This window comes from Salmo salar, chromosome ssa22 (assembly GCF_905237065.1).
Source record: "Salmo salar chromosome ssa22, Ssal_v3.1, whole genome shotgun sequence".
NCBI lineage: Eukaryota > Metazoa > Chordata > Actinopteri > Salmoniformes > Salmonidae > Salmo > Salmo salar.
Window position 1 is genome coordinate 4,376,715 of NC_059463.1, and position 20,059 is coordinate 4,396,773.

The window sequence follows — 20,059 nt, forward strand, 5'->3', positions numbered from 1 at the left end:
ATTACTCATGGTATTTGACTTAGATGCCATTGACCAGCATGACTATATCAAGTCAGACAAGTTACAACAAAATAGAGTTGTACAGGTTGGGAAATTGTAATATTGTGAATGGATGAGTTCCAAACAAGGGATCAGAGTCTGTTTCATCAGAGACATCTGAAACCCTGAGTATATCCTTCATCAGATGTAGGATTGCATATTCTGTTCAATGACTTTCAAACCTCATGACCTGGGTCATTTGATCAAACCATCTAACACAGAAGACACCCCAGAGGCAGAGTGGTCTACAGCAAGACCATTCCTTGAAATCATTAGGGATTGATGAGTTACAGGCACCACCAATCCATCACCTGCTTAATGGTTCATTAATGGAATAGTGAGTAATGAAGTGCTATATGATGGCCCAATCAATGATCAGAATTAAAAAGAGCATTGACGACTGGGGTTTTGGATCGACAACACCCCAGGCGATAGGAATGATACATTTAATTATATTAAAACATTAGAAAATATCCCTTTACATTTACATTTTAGTCATTCAGCAGACGCTCTTATCCAGAGCGACTTACATTTCATTTCATACATTTTTTTTCCCCGTACTGGCCCCCCATGGGAATCGAACCCACAACCCTGGCGTTGCAAACACCATGCTCTACCAGCTGAGCTACAGGGAAGGCCTTTCACAAGCCATTCTCTATGGGAGGAGAAGCAGATACAGATGTTGATAGAAATAGTGATAAAACATGTTGTTTCTGATGCATGAGATTTTGAAGATAAGAAATACAATGTTCAGTTTCAATTTAAAAAACTAGAACGTATTTCTTCCATCAATGGGATTATCACACCACGGGCATTTACAAGGCCTGTGCCTGTTTTGCAGTGACGTGTGTTCAAGGATGTCAAGGAAAGCCCCAAATATCCCCAAATATTTGACAAGTAAAAAATAAAGATGATAAAATAATATATATATTTTATATGTTTTTATTAGGATCCTCATTAGTGACTGCTAGTCTTACTGGGTTCCGACACATAACGAAAAATACATTGCAGACAAAAGACTGTGTTTGGATAATTTTCCTTCAATTCACAAGTGCCTGAATCACATATTGTGCCACTGGCCTGAGACAATATGTTCAATATGTAGCCTACCTAGGCTCATGTTAACTAGGTAGCTGACTTAGCTGGTTCATTGTTTCCCATGCGAGGAAGTTAGGCTTGCAAGCATTTAAGCTAGGCAGCCTCTGACAACAAAAACTAAAAGTGTACTGTATGACAGAGCCATAGACCGTTTTGCCAACCTGAAAGTGAAGAGGATGGCATTGGCGTTCAAGTAGTCTACACACACACACACACACACACACACACACACACACACACACACACCAGTACCATGGACAGCCACATCATATTTAGGAACATTGATTGGACTAAATCTTTTCGGTATCTTTAAGTTTGTTTTCACTGTATTAAATTAAGCATATATAGCCTTGTTGATTTGATGTTTAAGTTTAAATGGTGCTGGAATAGCTGAGGCAGTGGTCTTTGTGCTGACTTGCAGTAACTCCGTTGTTCTAAATCAGTAGTTGTTTAGTAAACTGTCGAAAACATTAAGTTGCTTGACCATGCAATATATGCTTTGTGGACTTCACTGGACAGATGTTGCTCTCCGGTTTTGTAATGAAACACCAAACCGCCACTGTGTGACTGTTGTCTTTTTGTTGTCGCGGCCTTATTGTATATCATGGTGGCGTATGAACGAATGGGTTAAAGAGCAAACAACGCAATTATCACAACATAGGCTTGGCTTCAGCAGTGATTTTACCCATGTACCGCTACTGCTATCTTGTGAACCATTTAATAAGCAAAATGATCAGCAGGTGCTTTAAAAATACCCCTTCTTCTCTCCCTTTCCCTGTTTCAAATCTATGTGCTAAATGAATTCAGTCAAATTAATCAATGTGCTCTATTTCATTTATATCCCCACACTAGGGACCTCTGTAATGAGACCTACTTGTGCATGTGCTACATTAGACTGGACACCAAAGTTATCAATCTGGTTCACATTGATGGGAAGGTTCGTGCGTCATACGGTCCCGATTCTTGTCTTCATGCTCAAACATTGTAGATTGGTGGTTTCCTAGAGGCCTCTAAGTAAAGACAAAGTCTCTTTTCATGTAAAAAAAGCAGATGCTTGAAAACAAACCTATGTTGAAATGACAAAATAAGGTAATCAGCTGAAAATGCATTGCTTTCTGAGTCTGTTTTTTAGTGTACATTTGTTACAGAGAATGAAAATGTATTTAAATACTGTATACATGATCAATTTGTTATATTACTGCTATACTAAACAAAAATATAAACACAACATGTAAAGTGTTGGTCCCATGTTTCATGAGCTAAAATAAAAGATCCCAGGAATTTCTCTCAAATTCTGTGCACAAATTTGTTTATATCCCTGTTAGTGAGCATTTCTCCTTTGCCAAGATAATCCATCATCCTGACAGGTGTGGCATATCAAGAAGCTGATTATCCAGCTCGATCACTACAGAGGTGCACCTTGTGCTGGGGACCATAAAAGGCCACTCTAAAATGTGCAGTATTGTCACAAAACACAATGCCACAGATATTTTAACTTTTCAGGGAGTGTGCAATTTACATGCTTTGCAGGATTGCAGGACTGTCCCACAGAGCTGTTGCCAGATAATTGAAGTTTCATAGACTAGAGCACATATAAAATTGTACAAACAATGTTTTTTATGATGACAAATCAATGAGCCTGTGTATTTTACTTCAGTTTATAGCACTGTTTTTAATGGCAAGTCATTTATTATACTATTTGCAACAGAACAGGTATCTGTGTTCAGGGTTCATTTAATGTTTATTGTCCCTTTCTATGGTATATGAATTCTTATTCCATTTGTACTGTACATCTGTCTCAACCTTGCAAGAACCATTATACTCCTGCCTGCTGTGCATAACACTATTGTTCAGCTGGATCTTGCTGGAAAGGTGAAATAGTGTTACACTCTAAGAGAATATAAGTAAGACATAATGATCCTTCTCTAAAACATTTTCAAAGCCATGGGACACACATCCAGAATGTCTTTGGTGTGGTCTCCCATAGCAACAACATCCTTTTCATACTTCTTGTGGCGGAATGTCCTTTTTCAGACATAGCTTTAGAGTAGTTGTTAGGACAGCATGCTGCTCATTGCTTTTATAAAGTACACTCGGGTTGATATGGTTTCAGACAGCATGAACAGGTAGTATATGAAATGTGTCTAAGATTCAGGATTTGAATGCTGAACATGATTGTATTCCCATTCTTAATGAGTGGAATTCAGTTACTTGCAGACAGGATGCGTATCAATGCACAATTTTTTTAAACCAGTCTTTGAGTAACCCCAATATGCCTATGCTTAATTTCCCAGTGAACAGCATGAAAATAGCAATGTTCTGGGTCACATCTGAGCATTATTAAAAACCAAATCCATGACACCCCCTACTGGAGTTGCTATGTAAGACCGGGCCATGTACAGATATCACTGTTATTTTACACGCAGCAAATGATCAAATCTCAATAGTATTATTATTGCATGGAAGACTATGGACCTATTCTCTGTATCTTTGGGCAAGGTGTCTATAGTGTTCAGTACTGTACTGCATGGCTGTGAGACAATGGCACAGTACAAAGTTAACATGGAGGCATAGACTAGGATGACCTGCAACTGATACTGCACTCTGTCTGCTCCACCAGGCTGTAAAAAGGGGACATTTTCCTGTCCTTAATAATAGATTGACGATGTCAAAGACTTTTTTATCAAGCCTGTTGGATCACTCTATCAAAAAGTCTCTTGCTTAGAATGAGAAATGTTAGGTAGGCGAGGCTACTACTGTGAACATCTGATTATATGCGCTGTATTTATTGAGAATTAGAAATAGAAAAAAACGTCTACCTTTGTCTCTATAACTTGCTATAGTACTTTGCACAAGGACATGGTAGCCAATTTATTATTACCTTGACATTATGAACCCTTAAGGTTCCTCTTAATTCGTTGTTATGCGTTGGTGTACAGGAATACCTATGAATTGTTCCAGTTCACAGAGGTCTCATAACATAATGAATGACATTTAGCAGGCAGAGCCTTTACTGTAAATAATGTGGCTGTGTGGTTGGCACTTGTTGTACAACAGTTCTGGCATTCTGTAGATTTCCAAATTAAAGTTTTGCACTGCTGTACATCAACAACTCCATTTGGAAAAATTCTCCCTCTGAGTTAAGGAATACTGCCTTTTGAAAAATCAAAGCCCTGTTTTTAAATGTTGCTAGTGTGTTTGCAGTTGGAGGCTAAATCAAGGATGTCATTCATGACCTAGTATGTGGAGCAAACATTATCCTATTATTGATATAGCCTAGTATAATATAGTTTTGTTTTGGGTATGGGTGGAGGTTTGAATGTAACATTGACACTTTGATGCAGGCTAAATCCTTACATAATAAACAAGATCATATGTGAAACAGACAGATGCACATAATGAACCTCAAATGACCCAATGGCACAACCCATCGACCCTTGCCACACAGGCACAAACTGGTTAAATCTATGTTGTTTTAATGTCATTTGTCAACACATTGTGATGTGGAATCTACGTGAAAAAAACATTGGATTTTAAAATAGTCATTAACTGTTGTTTTGAGGGTGGAATTTCCACCACACTATTAGGTAATCATGGTAACCAATTTTAAACATAGACAAACCTTATATAAAATATGTTGAATTTGTACCTTTGAAACAACAGATCTTCAACATAATATCCACTATAAGCAAGAAACAATAGGCTGGGCTGCACCTTCTACGGGAGAGTTGATCTGTCTACAGCTATCCCCTTGGTCTCCCATTCAGGGTTTTAACCAAGCCCAGCACTGCTTAGCTTTCATATTTCTAACTGACTATTACCAATGTGCAATCCTGAGATTGATTGTTGAGAGATCTCCATTTAATAGATTTACCGTTGCTATCGAAGTCATTCCAAAGGTTAGATTTAACAGAGCAAATGAAATGTAACCATACTTTATCAATCATATATCATCAATATTGCTATTTAGGCCTATATAGCATTTGGGAAGTCATCAATAGCTATTGTTTAAATTCCAGGATTCAACAAAAAATAGACAACAGACAACAGACTTTCAGCACGCTTATAGGGAAAGACATTCAACAAGCACAGCACAGAAATGTATGATAAAAATATAGTGGGAGCTGTTTTGTTCGACTTCAGTGTGGGTTTTGACATTATCGTTCATAGTCTGCTGCTGGAAAAACATATGTGTTATGGCTTTACACCCCCTGCTATATTGTGGATAAAGAGAGGTTGTTCTTTATAGAAGCCTCTCCAACATAATCCAGGTTTTAACTAATTTCAATCTTTACTAATGACACGCCACTAACTTTGAGGAAAGCCAGTGTGTCTATGTATGCAGATGACTCAACACTAAATATTTTAATAAATAATGCGGAAGTTGAGGTGACTAAACTGCTTGGAGTAACTCTGGATTGTAAACTGTCATGGTCAAAACATGTTGATACAACAGCTGCTAAGATGGGGAGAAGTCTGTCCATAATAAAGCTCTGCTTTACCTTCTTAACAACACTATCAGCAAGGCAGGTCCTACAGGCCCTAGTTTTGTCACACCTGGACTACTGTTCAGTCGTGTGGTCAGGTGCCACAAAGAGTCACCGTGGAAAATGACAATTGGCTCAGAACAGGGCAGCATGGCTGGCCCTTAAATGTACATGGAGAGCTAACATTAGTAATATGCATGTCAATCTCTCATGGCTCAAAGTGGAGGAGAGATTGACTTCATCATTACATTTTGTAAGACGTGTTGACATGCTGAATCCACCAAGCTGTCTGTTTGAACTACTAGCACACAGCCCAGACACCCATGCATACCCCACAAGACATGCGTAACCAACTGTCCATCACCAACAACACCACGTATAGTCTCAAGTTTGACGGTTGACAGGCCGCAGAACTTGTATCTAGCGTTGGATGTGATCCATATCCTGGCCATCTGATTGTTGAACTTTACGGAAGCTCATTTTCACTAGAGTAGCTATTTCCCCGATCAATATGTGCATTGCAAATCAAGCCAGGTGGGCGGGGTTTGCTCCATTTCAACCATTCCATTGGTCCTCCTAAGGAGAGCTCTGCGGCCATGCAAATCGAAATCTCCCAGTCTTTTCCCAGAAAACATGGTGCCACCACATATTAATAGGCAAAAGGGAGCTGAAATTGATGACATAATTGCAATCCAAACCAAACCCTCAGGTAAGACAGTTACCAAATTCTGTTTTAGACGAGACTGACTTTATGAACAAAATGATTCTATTTACACTTCGTAGTACATTTTTACACTATAATGAATGTTTCTGACTCATGTCAATGCCACATTGGCTGTTTAAAACCAGAGAGATTGATTCTAAGGGGCAGTTGACCTTTAAGAAACAAACGCAATCCTTAACACTGAGGTCCTTCATTAATAGCTTGAACTGCCCTAGATGCACCAGAGTATCAAGGTGCAGAGAGCTCTGCAGATCATTCCATTTACGGGGTGCCAAAAAACTGAATGCAGATTTACTTAATTCTCTAGAGATCAACGGGACCTCTAGAGTTAGCCAGTAAAATGTTACCTCTGTTTACCAAACATGTCTATTCCCTGTGTGAATTGTAGATGCTGAGGGTAGAAGGCTAAAGGGGATCCAAAGGAGCACTGAGACGGGACTGGCTGTAGAGATGCCCAGCCGCACTGTACGCCAGGCCAGCCACGAGTCCATTGAAGACAGCATGAACAGCTACGGCTCAGAGGGCAAGTGAGTACAGCAACATAACTAGCACCATTAGCACTTGGGGCGCCCACTGAATCACAGTGGTTCTGTGTGGATCAGTTGGTATGCGTGTGGTGCTAACAAAGCCAAGCTTCTGGGTCCATTCCAGCGCAAATCACATAAACATACTAAAAGTGTATGCATTTACTGTACTGTACGTCCCTCTAGATAAAACCATCTGCTAAGTCAGGTGAAGTATAGTATAGTAAGGTATATTGTTACTAGTGGCAAACACCCTTACGGGCGGTAAATCATTGGCAATTAATCATTTGATTCAATGCAATTCCCCCCTCCTCAAAAATATGTTTATCTGTTCAGCTTTTTGGTGTCTGGATATGCCGCTGATACGCTCAACTCCGGAGCATTGAAAAAACTTCCTGTGGAATCATGGCACTTGCTTTCTCTTGGAAATGCAATGTGTCAAACTTCCCTCTCCCCAGTGTGGGCTGACTAATCTACTAGCTCACATTTGATGTCTATATTTTGAACCTTGCTATATTAGTAAGGATTAGAGGGTAAAACAGAGCAGCTATCGGCCATGAAATGCAGTTGTTGATTTGGGAGTGGACACATTATACCTCCAACACCTGCGATAGTTTGGTCATTGAGGTTTTTACCAAAAGTATTATGATGCATCCATTATGATGCATTTAAATTACAGCGCATAATGTAATAGAAGCAGATATGACTTTGAGAAATCATTCTACAGTTTCCAAATTGGCCGAGAAAGGCCTAGCCTGGGTACCAATTTGTTTCTGCTATCATTTCACCCTTTGCCACTCGTTGTCATGCCAAACAGCCTGGCCTTTAAGCAATCTTCCAGTATAAACATTATATCATTAATGAACGAGGAGAATAGCATTGTCTTCCGACAGGTGGCGTCACTCCTCATGAGCGTCACCGCTCATCCCTCAACCGACCTGTCTTGTAGGTTGTGGAACTCACATTACAATTTTAATATTCCCAACCATCCAACATCCAAAAATGAAAAACATAGCTCCTAATTAAATTGTAGGCCAATTTGGAAACTATAGGCCAATTTGGAAACACTTCTTTGGTCACTACATGATTCCATATGTGTTATTTCATAGTTTGGTATCTTCACAATTAGAAAATAGTAAAAATAAAGATAAAACCCTTGAATGAATAGGTGTATCCAAACAATTTATATATATATATATATATATATATATATATAATTATATATAATTATATAATTATTTTTAAATATATATACACCACACACACACACAGAACATTACCCTTTTTACTATTCTTTATTCCTTATTGTTTTTTTGAGAAATGTCTTAATATCGTGCATTTTTATTATAAATGTGTATTGCACCATTATGAGCTGACAGTTTTGTTATTTCATTACTTCTTTTTTTTGAAGGGGGTTTGGGAGTATTTTTTTCTTGGCTTTCCTTGTACACTTATTTTTTTAAATTGTTTATTTAATTACATTTACATTACATTTAAGTCATTTAGCAGACGCTCTTAACCAGAGCGACTTACAAATTGGTGCATTCACCTTATGATATCCAGTGGAACAACCACTTTACAATAGTGCATCTAAATCTTTTAAGGGGGGGGTTAGAAGGATTACTTTATCCTATCCTAGGTATTCCTTAAAGAGGTGGGGTTTCAGGTGTCTCCGGAAGGTGGTGATTGACTCCGCTGTCCTGGCGTCGTGAGGGAGCATGTTCCACCATTGGGGTGCCAGAGCAGCGAACAGTTTTGACTGGGCTGAGCGGGAACTGTGCTTCCTCAGAGGTAGGGGGGCCAGCAGGCCAGAGGTGGATGAACGCAGTGCCCTTGTTTGGGTGTAGGGCCTGATCAGAGCCTGAAGGTATGGAGGTGCCGTTCCCTTCACAGCTCCGTAGGAAATCACCATGGTCTTGTAGCGGATGCGAGCTTCAACTGGAAGCCAGTGGAGAGAGCGGAGGAGCGGGGTGACGTGAGAGAACTTGGGAAGGTTGAACACCAGACGGGCTGCGGCGTTCTGGATGAGTTGTAGGGGTTTAATGGCACAGGCAGGGAGCCCAGCCAACAGCGAGTTGCAGTAATCCAGACGGGAGATGACAAGTGCCTGGATTAGGACCTGCGCCGCTTCCTGTGTGAGGCAGGGTCGTACTCTGCGAATGTTGTAGAGCATGAACCTACAGGATCGGGTCACCGCCTTGATGTTAGTGGAGAACGACAGGGTGTTGTCCAGGATCACGCCAAGGTTCTTAGCACTCTGGGAGGAGGGGCACAAGGGAGTTGTCAACCGTGATGGCGAGATCATGGAACGGGCAGTCCTTCCCCGGGAGGAAGAGCAGCTCCGTCTTGCCGAGGTTCAGCTTGAGCTGGTGATCCGTCATCCACACTGATATGTCTGACAGACATGCAGAGATGCGATTCGCCGCCTGGTTATCAGAAGGGGGAAAGGAGAAGATTAATTGTGTGTCGTCTGCATAGCAATGATAGGAGAGACCATGTGAGGATATGACAGAGCCAAGTGACTTGGTGTATAGCGAGAATAGGAGAGGGCCTAGAACAGAGCCCTGGGGGACACCAGTGGTGAGAGCGCATGGTGCGGAGACAGATTCTCGCCACGCCACCTGGTAGGAGCGACCTGTCAGGTAGGACGCAATCCAAGCGTGGGCCGCGCCGGAGATGCCCAACTCGGAGAGGGTGGAGAAGAGGATCTGATGGTTCACAGTATCAAAGGCAGCAGAAAGGTCTAGAAGGATGAGAGCAGAGGAGAGAGAGTTAGCTTTAGCAGTGCGGAGAGCCTCCGTGACACAGAGAAGAGCAGTCTCAGTTGAATGCCCAGTCTTGAAACCTGACTGATTAGGATCAAGAAGGTCATTCTGAGAGAGATAGCAGGAGAGCTGGCCAAGGACGGCACGTTCAAGAGTTTTGGAGAGAAAAGAAAGAAGGGATACTGGTCTGTAGTTGTTGACATCGGAGGGATCGAGTGTAGGTTTTTTCAGAAGGGGTGCAACTCTCGCTCTCTTGAAGACGGAAGGGACGTAGCCAGCGGTCAAGGATGAGTTGATGAGCGAGGTGAGGAAGGGGAGAAGGTCTCCGGAAATGGTCTGGAGAAGAGAGGAGGGGATAGGGTCAAGTGGGCAGGTTGTTGGGCGGCCGCCGTCACAAGACGCGAGATTTCATCTGGAGAGAGAGGGGAGAAAGAGGTCAAAGCACAGGGTAGGGCAGTGTGAGCAGGACCAGCGATGTCGTTTGACTTAGCAAACGAGGATCGGATATCGTCAACCTTCTTTTCAAAATGGTTGACGAAGTCATCCGCAGAGAGGGAGGAGGGGGGGGGAGGGGGAGGAGGATTCAGGAGGGAGGAGAAGGTAGCAAAGAGCTTCCTAGGGTTAGAGGCAGATGCTTGGAATTTAGAGTGGTAGAAAGTGGCTTTAGCAGCAGAGACAGAAGAGGAGAATGTAGAGAGGAGGGAGTGAAAGGATGCCAGGTCCGCAGGGAGGCGAGTTTTCCTCCATTTCCGCTCGGCTGCCCGGAGCCCTGTTCTGTGAGCTCGTCGTGAGTCGTCGAGCCACGGAGCAGGAGGGGAGGACCGAGCCGGCCTGGAGGATAGGGGACAGAGAAAATCAAAGGATGCAGAAAGGGAGGAGAGGAGGGTTTAGGAGGCAGAATCAGGAGATAGGTTGGAGAAGGTTTGAGCAGAGGGAAGAGATGATAGGATGGAAGAGGAGAGAGTAGCGGGAGAGAGAGAGCGAAGGTTGGGACGGCGCAATACCATCCGAGTAGGGGCAGAGTGAGAAGTGTTGGATGAGAGCGAGAGGGAAAAGGATACAAGGTAGTGGTTGGAGATTTGGAGGGGAGTTGCAATGAGATTAGTGGAAGAACAGCATCTAGTAAAAATGAGGTCAAGCGTATTGCCTGCCTTGTGAGTAGGGTGGGAAGGTGAGAGGGTGAGGTCAAAAGAGGAGAGGAGTGGAAAGAAGGAGGCAGAGAGGAATGAGTCAAAGGTAGACGTGGGGAGGTTAAAGTCACCCAGAACTGTGAGAGGTGAGCCATCCTCAGGAAAGGAACTTATCAAGGCGTCAAGCTCATTGATGAACTCTCCAAGGGAACCTGGAGGGCGATAAATGATAAGGATGTTAAGCTTGAAAGGGCTGGTAACTGTGACAGCATGGAATTCAAATGAGGAGATAGACAGATGGGTCAGGGGAGAAAGAGAGAATGTCCACTTGGGAGAGATGAGGATTCCAGTGCCACCACCCCGTTGGCTCGATGCTCTAGGGGTATGCGAGAACACGTGGGCAGACGAAGAGAGAGCAGTAGGAGTAGCAGTGTTATCTGTGGTAATCCATGTTTCCATCAGTGCCAGGAAGTCTAGGGACTGGAGGGTAGCATAGGCTGAGATGAACTCAGCCTTGTTGGCTGCAGACCGGCAGTTCCAGAGGCTGCCGGAGACCTGGAACTCCACGTGGGTCGTGCGCTGGGACCACCAGGTTAGAGTGGCAGCGGCCACGCGGTGTGAAGCGTTTGTATGGCCTGTGCAGAGAGGAGAGAACAGGGATAGACAGACACATAGGTGACAAGCTACAGAAGTGTTGTTTCTTGTATTATTGTCTCTTGTGTCTTTAGAGAACTGTTTCACTTTGATATCCTTTTTCTTCTGTCCTGATTTTCTCTTTCTTTTCTTCTGTTAACTAGATATTCTTTGTTGTTCTTCGTTAGCTAGCTAGCTTCTTCCAAAAGAGTCCCTAGCAACTGCTTAGCAACTGGTAAACAATTCAGCTAGCTAAGATAACTACAATTTTATGAAAAATAGTTATTTTTCAAAAGCCTATCTTCTTTGTTTGTTGCTTGTTTTTTCTCCTATTCAGTCTTGCAGTTTTCTTTTGCTTTTTTCCGATGTACTTCACTCTAAAAACCATGTAAATTTCAATATTTGTAGGAGCTCATTTTTCAGCTGCTGCTGCTCAAATTGGAGTTCCGGAATTAGAGATGTTGTATTTTATCATTTGACTTTTGAACACTTGTTCTTAGTTTTTGACAAAAAAAGCATGTTTAAATGTTTAAATAGTAAACACGTGACTTTTCCTTGAATTGATGACAGAATTAGTGTATGGGGTGGGGGGGGGGGGGGTGACAATAAAGGAAGAGGTGGGGGGCTGTGACCATAAAGGGAGATGGGGGCCTTAACAATGGTCAGGTGTGAGTGTGGTGATATCTACAGTACATGGCATGTCTCAGCCTAGACACATTGGCGGTCAGGATCTCTAGTCTCCACCGAGCGTTGTTAATGCCCCATGGTTCCCCACCAACAGTCGGTGGAGAAACAAGCTTTTGAGTGTTCAGAGATAAAACACCAAAGTTGGCATAGAAGTATCTAGTCTTCAGAGGTGAAAGACTAGTTAGGAGACTGAAACTAGGGTATTTGGTGCAGTGATTGTCATGGAATTATTTATGTTACGTTTAAAAAACAATCAGGGATCGTGCACAAAATCCAGCTGCATATTGAACGTTGAGATTGCAGAAAGGCCAGACTGTTTGGCAATGACACAGGGTAAGAGGAGTGGAATGTCAGCACAAAACAGGTTCTGGATTTCAGGCCTACATTGTGACATCATGGTTGCTCCGATTTCCAAACATCCCAAAAACAATTTGAAAATAAACAAAAATACAAACAAAGCAGAACATAAAGTGTAATGTCACTGGATGATTTTCTTCTTTCATGCCTAAAATAAAAAATCGTTGAAGGAGATCCGGCCGAAATGTTGTGTCTTATGGCATTATAATATAAATATTCCTGAAGAATTGTTGTGAACCAACTGGGTGATTTCAATACAAGTTATTTGCGCTTACAAGTACTAATCCAGAGTCAGAATGCAAACTGCCTCTGCTAAGCCTTTGTGTATCCAATGTTGCTGTTCTTTTTTAAAAGCATAGGGAATGTAATGTGGATAGGTGCAGTGTGATTTTGATGTATACCACACAGAACATGTGGATTGGCTGGCTCAGACTAGCACCGACGATAGCTGGTGTAACAGCGTCCTAGTCCTGTGGTGTTATTAAAAAAACAATGCTTACACACATTACATCGAAGAAGTGAAAAAAGGGTGGCATTATCGGTGCCCTTTTTTGCTTTAATTTTATTACGAGTAAGAGGAAAATACAGTATTTCTTTCCTCTATGGAAGTTTCCCTTGCTGACAGCCGCCTACCAGGCACTACTAAACGTGAGCCAGCTCTGTACTCTGCAAAGTGAGCCATCATCAAAGGACCAGGGATGACCACTGCATGCACACTGTAGTGTTACGTAACATCTGTGGCCACTCCGACAGGGGAAACAGCATCCGGGAGGGAAATCAACCTCATTGAAGCTGGATTACAGGGAATTGAACAGTCGGAGATTACTTTTTTGGCACAGAGGAAGGTTCACCATATTTTATTGGATCTCATGAACAGAATACATAACATCTTTACATAAACAAGCCGTCGAAAGACTTGGGACCGACCGGCGGGGGAAAAATGGGCTATTACCTTGATTTGGTTTTCTCTCTGAAAGTTCATGCTTGAAAGGCAAAGAAATGGGTGCAATTTCTTAGTGCATTATACAATCCAAACAAGACTATCCTCCTCTGCTCCGGTTCAGATGAGGACTCATGCAGAACGTGAACAAACACTCACACTATTCAATCATTGTTCAATCATTGTTTTTTCCATCTCACCTGAAAGCATGGTTTGCAATTTTGATTGTATAGGCTGAGGCTCTTATACATCCAAATTAATAGTAACTTTTTTGGAGAAACCTCTATAGTGCATAAGTTCCATTCTTATCGATTTAGGTTTATCCAAGTCAGCACCTTATGTTGATGCTGGAAAGATATTTGGTTACACTTTATTTGCATAGTCCCCAATAGATGATCTACAGATACTCAAACTATGAACTATCAATTGCTACTCTGTTGATATTTCTTTCCCCAGTCTCCCAGCTTCCTATAAGCAATGAGAATAGAGGGCAAAGATGGTGTTAGGGTGGGATGAGGTCAAACAGAGATTAAAGAACAATGTAGATCATCTACAATGTAGATCATATCATTTCTTGGGCATGGACCAAAAATAGGCTGCATAGTTGATGGCTTTAGTTGTCTCCTCGGTCTACACTGCTGGCTTAACCCTTGTGTTGTCTTAAGGGTGACCCGCCACTATGTTTAACAGCAGAGAAACCCCCCTAAATTATATTTTTTCAACTTGAAATTTGATGACTTTTCCCAGGAGCCCCAACATTAGAAAAAGTGAAACATCACTATTTTCATATTTCCATGAAAGCTGTACACCACCAGGGTACAAAGATTGTCTTAGGGTCATTTTTGACCCGGCAGTTATAAAATAATTTATACACAACAAAAAACACACACATACGCGCGCAAACACACGCGCGCAAACACAAACGTGCACAATGAGAAATTGAGATTGAGTGCTGCTGAGTGAACATCTCCCCTCCACAAGCCCACATATGACTCAAGTTCACAGACAAAATCAACAAAATTTCTGACAAAATAAACATTTCTTGAACGCATTGTTTACTAATTGGTAATGCAGTCAGAGTCTGTAAAGGTGCTGCAGATGACAGTCCCTCCAGTTCTCTCTTTGCTGAAGCCAGGAGTGCACTTTTCAGTGCCCAACAGGTCGTAGATCTGAGTTTTTCAGATGTCCAAGAGGAACAAGAGAACAATGATTTAGAAGAGGAGAATGTATCTGAAGAAGAAGATGGGGAAGAATACAACCCAGAGCACGATGCATCATCTTCAGGTGAAGAAGAAATCCCCCAAGCTGAAAGAGATACATTTTTGTCAAATAACAGCAAAATAACATGGTCCTTGTCACCATATGACAACCAGGACAGGATGGCAAAACAAAATGTCATAAGGATGACCCCAGGGCCCACAAGACAGGCAGTTGCCCATGCCCAGGACAACGCTTCAACATTCTACATGTTCATCACACCAGCCATAAAAAAAAATAATCCTGGAGATTACAAATTTGGAGTGTTTTTGTAAATATGGAGACAACTGGAAAAGGATGTATTTATTTTATTTTATTTATTTTATCGTTATTTTACCAGGTAAGTTGACTGAGAACACATTCTCATTTACAGCAACGACCTGGGGAATAGTTTCAGGGGATAGGAGGGGGATGAATGAGCCAATTGTAAGCTGGGGATGATTAGGTGGCCGTGATGGTATGAGGGCCAGATTGGGAATTTAGCCAGGACACCGGGGTTAACACCCCGGTATGAGATTGGCCTGCGTGCCTACATAGGGTTGCTAATCTTAGCGGGTGTGTATAGGTCCCGAGGTGAGGCTACATGTAGTCCCTGGCATGCAGAGAGTAGAAGGGTGATTTTCCATGTCACGGTGCCACTGAAAGTCTTTCATGCTTTCTAAGAATGCTACAATCTGTAACCGTGAGTCAAGATCTGCAAGACGTGTGAGAGACAAACTGGCGGCCATAAGAGAGGCCTGGGAGAAGTGGGTAGAGCATCTGCCATGCCTTTACAACCCTGGGCTTGAAGTAACAGAGGATGAGCAACTGGTTCCATTCAGGGGTACATTTTTATTTTCATATCTGTAATGTAAGTGATTTTCACTGTTCATTTTACTATGTATTGCTGTAATATCATTGATTTATGTGATTTGTTTTCTGTGACACTGATACTAATTACTGATAGCAATCTCTTTTGTTAACAGTTCGCTGTCCATTCCAGCAGTATATGCCCAGCAAGCCAGCAAACTATGGCATCAAGATATGGGTGGCCTGTGACGCACAATCCAGCTACGCTTGGAAGATGCAAGTCTACACAGGGAAGCCGACCAGTGGAGGCCCAAAGAAGAACCAGCGGATGTGACAGATGGACTGAGGGGGCACAATGTCACATATGCCAATTTCTTCACCTCTTATGAACTCAGCCACCATGCTCCTGAAGAGGAAGATCACCATGGTTGGCACAGTTAGAAAGAACAAGCCTGAGCTCCCCCCTGCACTCCTTGCAACAAGGGGGAGAGAAGTTTGCCTTCACCCCCACCACCACTCTAGTTTCTTACTACCCAAAGAGGAATAAGAATGTGGTTCTCCTGAGCGCATTGCACGAAATGGCTGAGATCAGTGATCGCGAGGACAGGAAGCCAGCCATCATCCTGGACTACAACCACAAGAAAGGAGGCGTGGACAACCTGGACAAGGTGATTGGAACTTACAGCAGCAGGAGGATGACTGCCCGCTGGCCCCTGGTCATCTTTCATAAAATCATTGATGTGTCCTCATACAATGCCTTCGTGATATGGAACAAGATCAATCCCACTTGGATGCCTGATTAGTGGAACAAGAGGAGGGTGTTCCTGGAGCAGCTGGGAAATGCAACTGTAACCCCACACATTCAAAGAAGGGAGTGCCTCCCCTGCACAGCAGCCTCTGCAGCGCTTGTGAAAGCTGTTCAGTGGGCTGAATCTTGTCCTGATCCACCTGAGGCTGCAGCTGGGGCAGGCAAGAGGAGGAGATGCCAATTCTGCTCCCCAAAGAAGGACTGTAAAACAAATACCATGTGCTGCACATGTGAGAAATACATCTGCAAAGTCCATGCACACACACGTGCATATTGTCCTTCATGTGATAATTAGAGTTGATTGATTTATGTTCATCAAGTTTTTGTTTTGTATCTATTATCATATTTTATTCTTATTTATTGTTGTTGTTTAACCTCTATGGGCAAGGCGGGATGAATTCGTCCCACCTACGTAACAGCCACCTGAATTCAGTGGCGCGATTTTTGAATCGTTTGAAATACTATTACTTCAATTTCTCAAACATATTACTATTTTACAGCTATTTAAAGACAAGACTCTCCTTAATCTAACCACACTGTCCGATTTCAAAAAGGCTTTACAACGAAAGCAAAACATTAGATTATGTCAGGAGAGTGCCCAGCCAGAAATAATCAGACACCCATTTTTCAAGCTAGCATATAATGTCACAAAAACCCAAACCACAGATAAATGCAGCACTAACCTTTTATGATCTTCATCAGATGACACACCTAGGACATTATGTTATACAATACATGCATGTCTGTTCAATCAAGTTCATATTTATATCAAAAACCAGCTTTTTACATTAGCATGTGACGTTCAGAAAAAGCATACCCCCCGCAAACTTCCGGGGAATTTACTAACAGTTTGCTAAATTACTCACGATAAACGTTCACAAAAAGCATAACAATTATTTTAAGAATTATAGATACATTACTCCTCTATGCACTCGATATGTCCGATTTTAAAATAGCTTTTCGGATGAAGCACATTTTGCAATATTCTAAGTACATAGCCCAGCCATCACGGCTAGCTATTTAGACACCCGGCAAGATTAGCCTTCACCAAAATCCTATTTCCTATAAGAAAAATGTTCTTACCTTTCCTGTTCTTCGTCAGAATGCACTCCCAGGACTTCTACTTCAATAACAAATGTAGGTTTGGTCCCAAATAATCCATCGTTATATCCAAATATCCTCTGTTTTGTTCGTGCGTTCTAGACACTATACGAATGGTAAATAACGGTCGTGCGCATGGCGCATGGCGTGACAAAAAATTTCTAAATATTCCATTACCGTACTTCGAAGCATGTCAACCGCTGTTTAAAACCAATTTTTATGCCATTTATCTCGTAGAAAAGCGATAATATTCCGACCGGGAATCTGCAATAAGCTAAACAGCCGAATGAAATTTCTCCAAGGGGGCGAATCGTGCACGCGCCTCATTCAATGGTCCTCTGATCGGCCACTTGGATAAGGCGATAATCTGTTTCAGCCAGAGGCTGCCTCGTCATCGTTCAGGTTTTTCCCGGGTTCTGAGAGCCTATTGGAGCCCTGGGAATTGTCACGTTACAGCTAAGATCCTTACTCTTCAATAAACAGATGCAAGACGCACGACTCCTTGTCAGACAGGCCACTTCCTGCATGAAACCTTGTCAGGTTTTTGCCTGCCATAGGAGTTCTGTTATACTCACAGACACCATTCAAACAGTTTTAGAAACTTTAGGGTGTGTTCTATCCAAACCCGAACAATAATATGCATATTCTAGCTTCTGAGTTGGTGTAGGAGGCAGTTAAAAATGGGCACATATTTTTTCCAAAATTCTCAATACTGCCCCCTAGCCCAAACAGGTTAAACACCTTGTTGGTGGGGGCAATGGTTCAAAAATGGGAGAAGACTAGTTTTTTGTAGTTGAATTCCTCATTGTACAGTATATAAGAATATCACTATGTTGCCAAAAAAGTTCAAGACTGTTATTGTTTCCCTTCAATAAAATGCATTCAAAACTACTTTCTGCACATTTCTTCTACTTTATTAGGCTATACAAGTGCTCTCTTGCTACAAAATTAATGTTTACACCTATGCAGCACCTTTAGCAATAATAATAATAATAACCTCTACTTTAGTAAAGAAAACAGTTATGACAGGTGTGTTTTAATAAAACGAGTGGTGTCCACTGAATAAATACAGTCTTTCTACATTGTGAAGAGAGAAAACCCAGATATTCACAAAGTTTGTGATGAATGACAGGTTGTTTCTTCATGCAAAATAGATTTGGGGTTTAAAATTCAATTAAGCTGCTTTATTTTAGGGGTTTAGTGAAGGCATGTAATTTTTTACCCTTAGGACAAAGGGGAGTATACAGAATGTTAAGACTACACAAGGGTTAAATCCTACTGTTCCACCATGGATTTGGATTTCATTGACAATTTGGACCACTCCTGGGAGAGCCCCCAGCTTCACAAGGGCTTGCATCTATATATGAGAGGGGCAAAAGTTCTCTCAGAAAATATCGAAGAGGCTCTTATCACACATTTACTCAACAACAGCCGAACCCCGGTTCAGGTAATTCTTCCAATTCCAACTATTTCACAGCATTATCATCGTACTGCTATAGATTTCCATGTTGCCAGGGGTATTGTCAGTAGTAATCTTGTACCCATAAAGTTTAACTCTGTTGCTGTTAGCCAAAACGAGAGGCCTGCTGTGGTCAGCTTACCCAATGCTATTATTTAAAAATACCTACAGTATATGGATACCCCTGCTGTTTTCAAAGCACGTTGAGGGCTTGGATGGTTCCACAGAAACGTGTGAAGCTTGATGTCAAAGATGGACCATATAGATGTCTGCATGCATGACACTAACCCCTGACATTCTGGTTCTCACAGAGACCTGGTTAATTGTTTGAGTATGGATAAGGACATTGAAATAACAGATTGCAACATTTTCAGGTGTGATAGACTGAAAAAAGGTGTAGGGGTGGCTATATACAGTACAAGTCAAAGGTTTGGACAAACAAACACATTCAAGGGTTTTTCTCTCTTTTTACTATTTTCTACATTGCAGAATGATAACATTTAAATACTTGAGCTGTGCTTAATTTAGGTTGCATGTATAATGAAACCAATGGAATAGTCCCAGAAGTGCACACTCTTGGCATTATCTCAATCAGCTTCATGAGGTAGTCACCTGGAATGGATTTCAATTAACAGGTGTGCCTTGTTAAAAGTTAATTTGTGTTTTACGTTTGAGCCAATCTGTTTTGTTGTGAAAAGGTAGGGGTTGATTTTATTTTATTTTATTAGGATCTCTTTTAGTCCTCATTTGGACTAATCTCCCAAGAGTCCTTAAACATCAAAATACAATTTATAATACGATCACATTTTCATATATAACACACGGGGTGGTATACAGAAAATAGCCCTATTTGGTAAAAGACTAAGTCCATACTATGGCAAGAACAGCTCAAATAAGCAAATAGAAATGACAGTCCATCATTACTTTAAGACATGAAGGTCAGTCAATGTGGAACATTTCAAGTGCAGTCGCAAAAACCATCAAGCGCTATGATGAAACTGGCTCTCATGAGGACCACCACAGGAAAGGAAGACCCAGAGTTACCTCTGCTGCAGATGACAAGTTCATTAGAGTTAACTGCACTTCAGATTGCAGCCCAAATAAATGCTTCACAGAGTTCAAGTAACAGACACATCTCAACATCAACTGTTTAGAGGAGACTGCGAGAATCAGGCCTTCACGGTCGAATTGCTGCAAAGAAACCACTACTAAAGGACACCAATAAGAAGAAGAGACTTGCTTGGGCCAAGAAACACTAGCA

At 41.8% G+C, this 20,059-nt stretch overlaps 1 protein-coding gene across 2 annotated transcripts in view; it reads left to right on the forward strand.

The window, feature by feature from the left end:
• The window catches only part of rims4 (regulating synaptic membrane exocytosis 4), a 51,723-nt gene that overhangs the window by 13,309 nt on the left and 18,355 nt on the right, over positions 1–20,059 (forward strand). For both annotated transcript variants that reach the window (XM_014165913.2, XM_014165914.2), the window contains exon 2: positions 6,737–6,875. In XM_014165913.2, the coding sequence (XP_014021388.1) occupies positions 6,737–6,875 (139 nt within the window). The remainder of the gene's footprint in view (positions 1–6,736; positions 6,876–20,059) is intronic.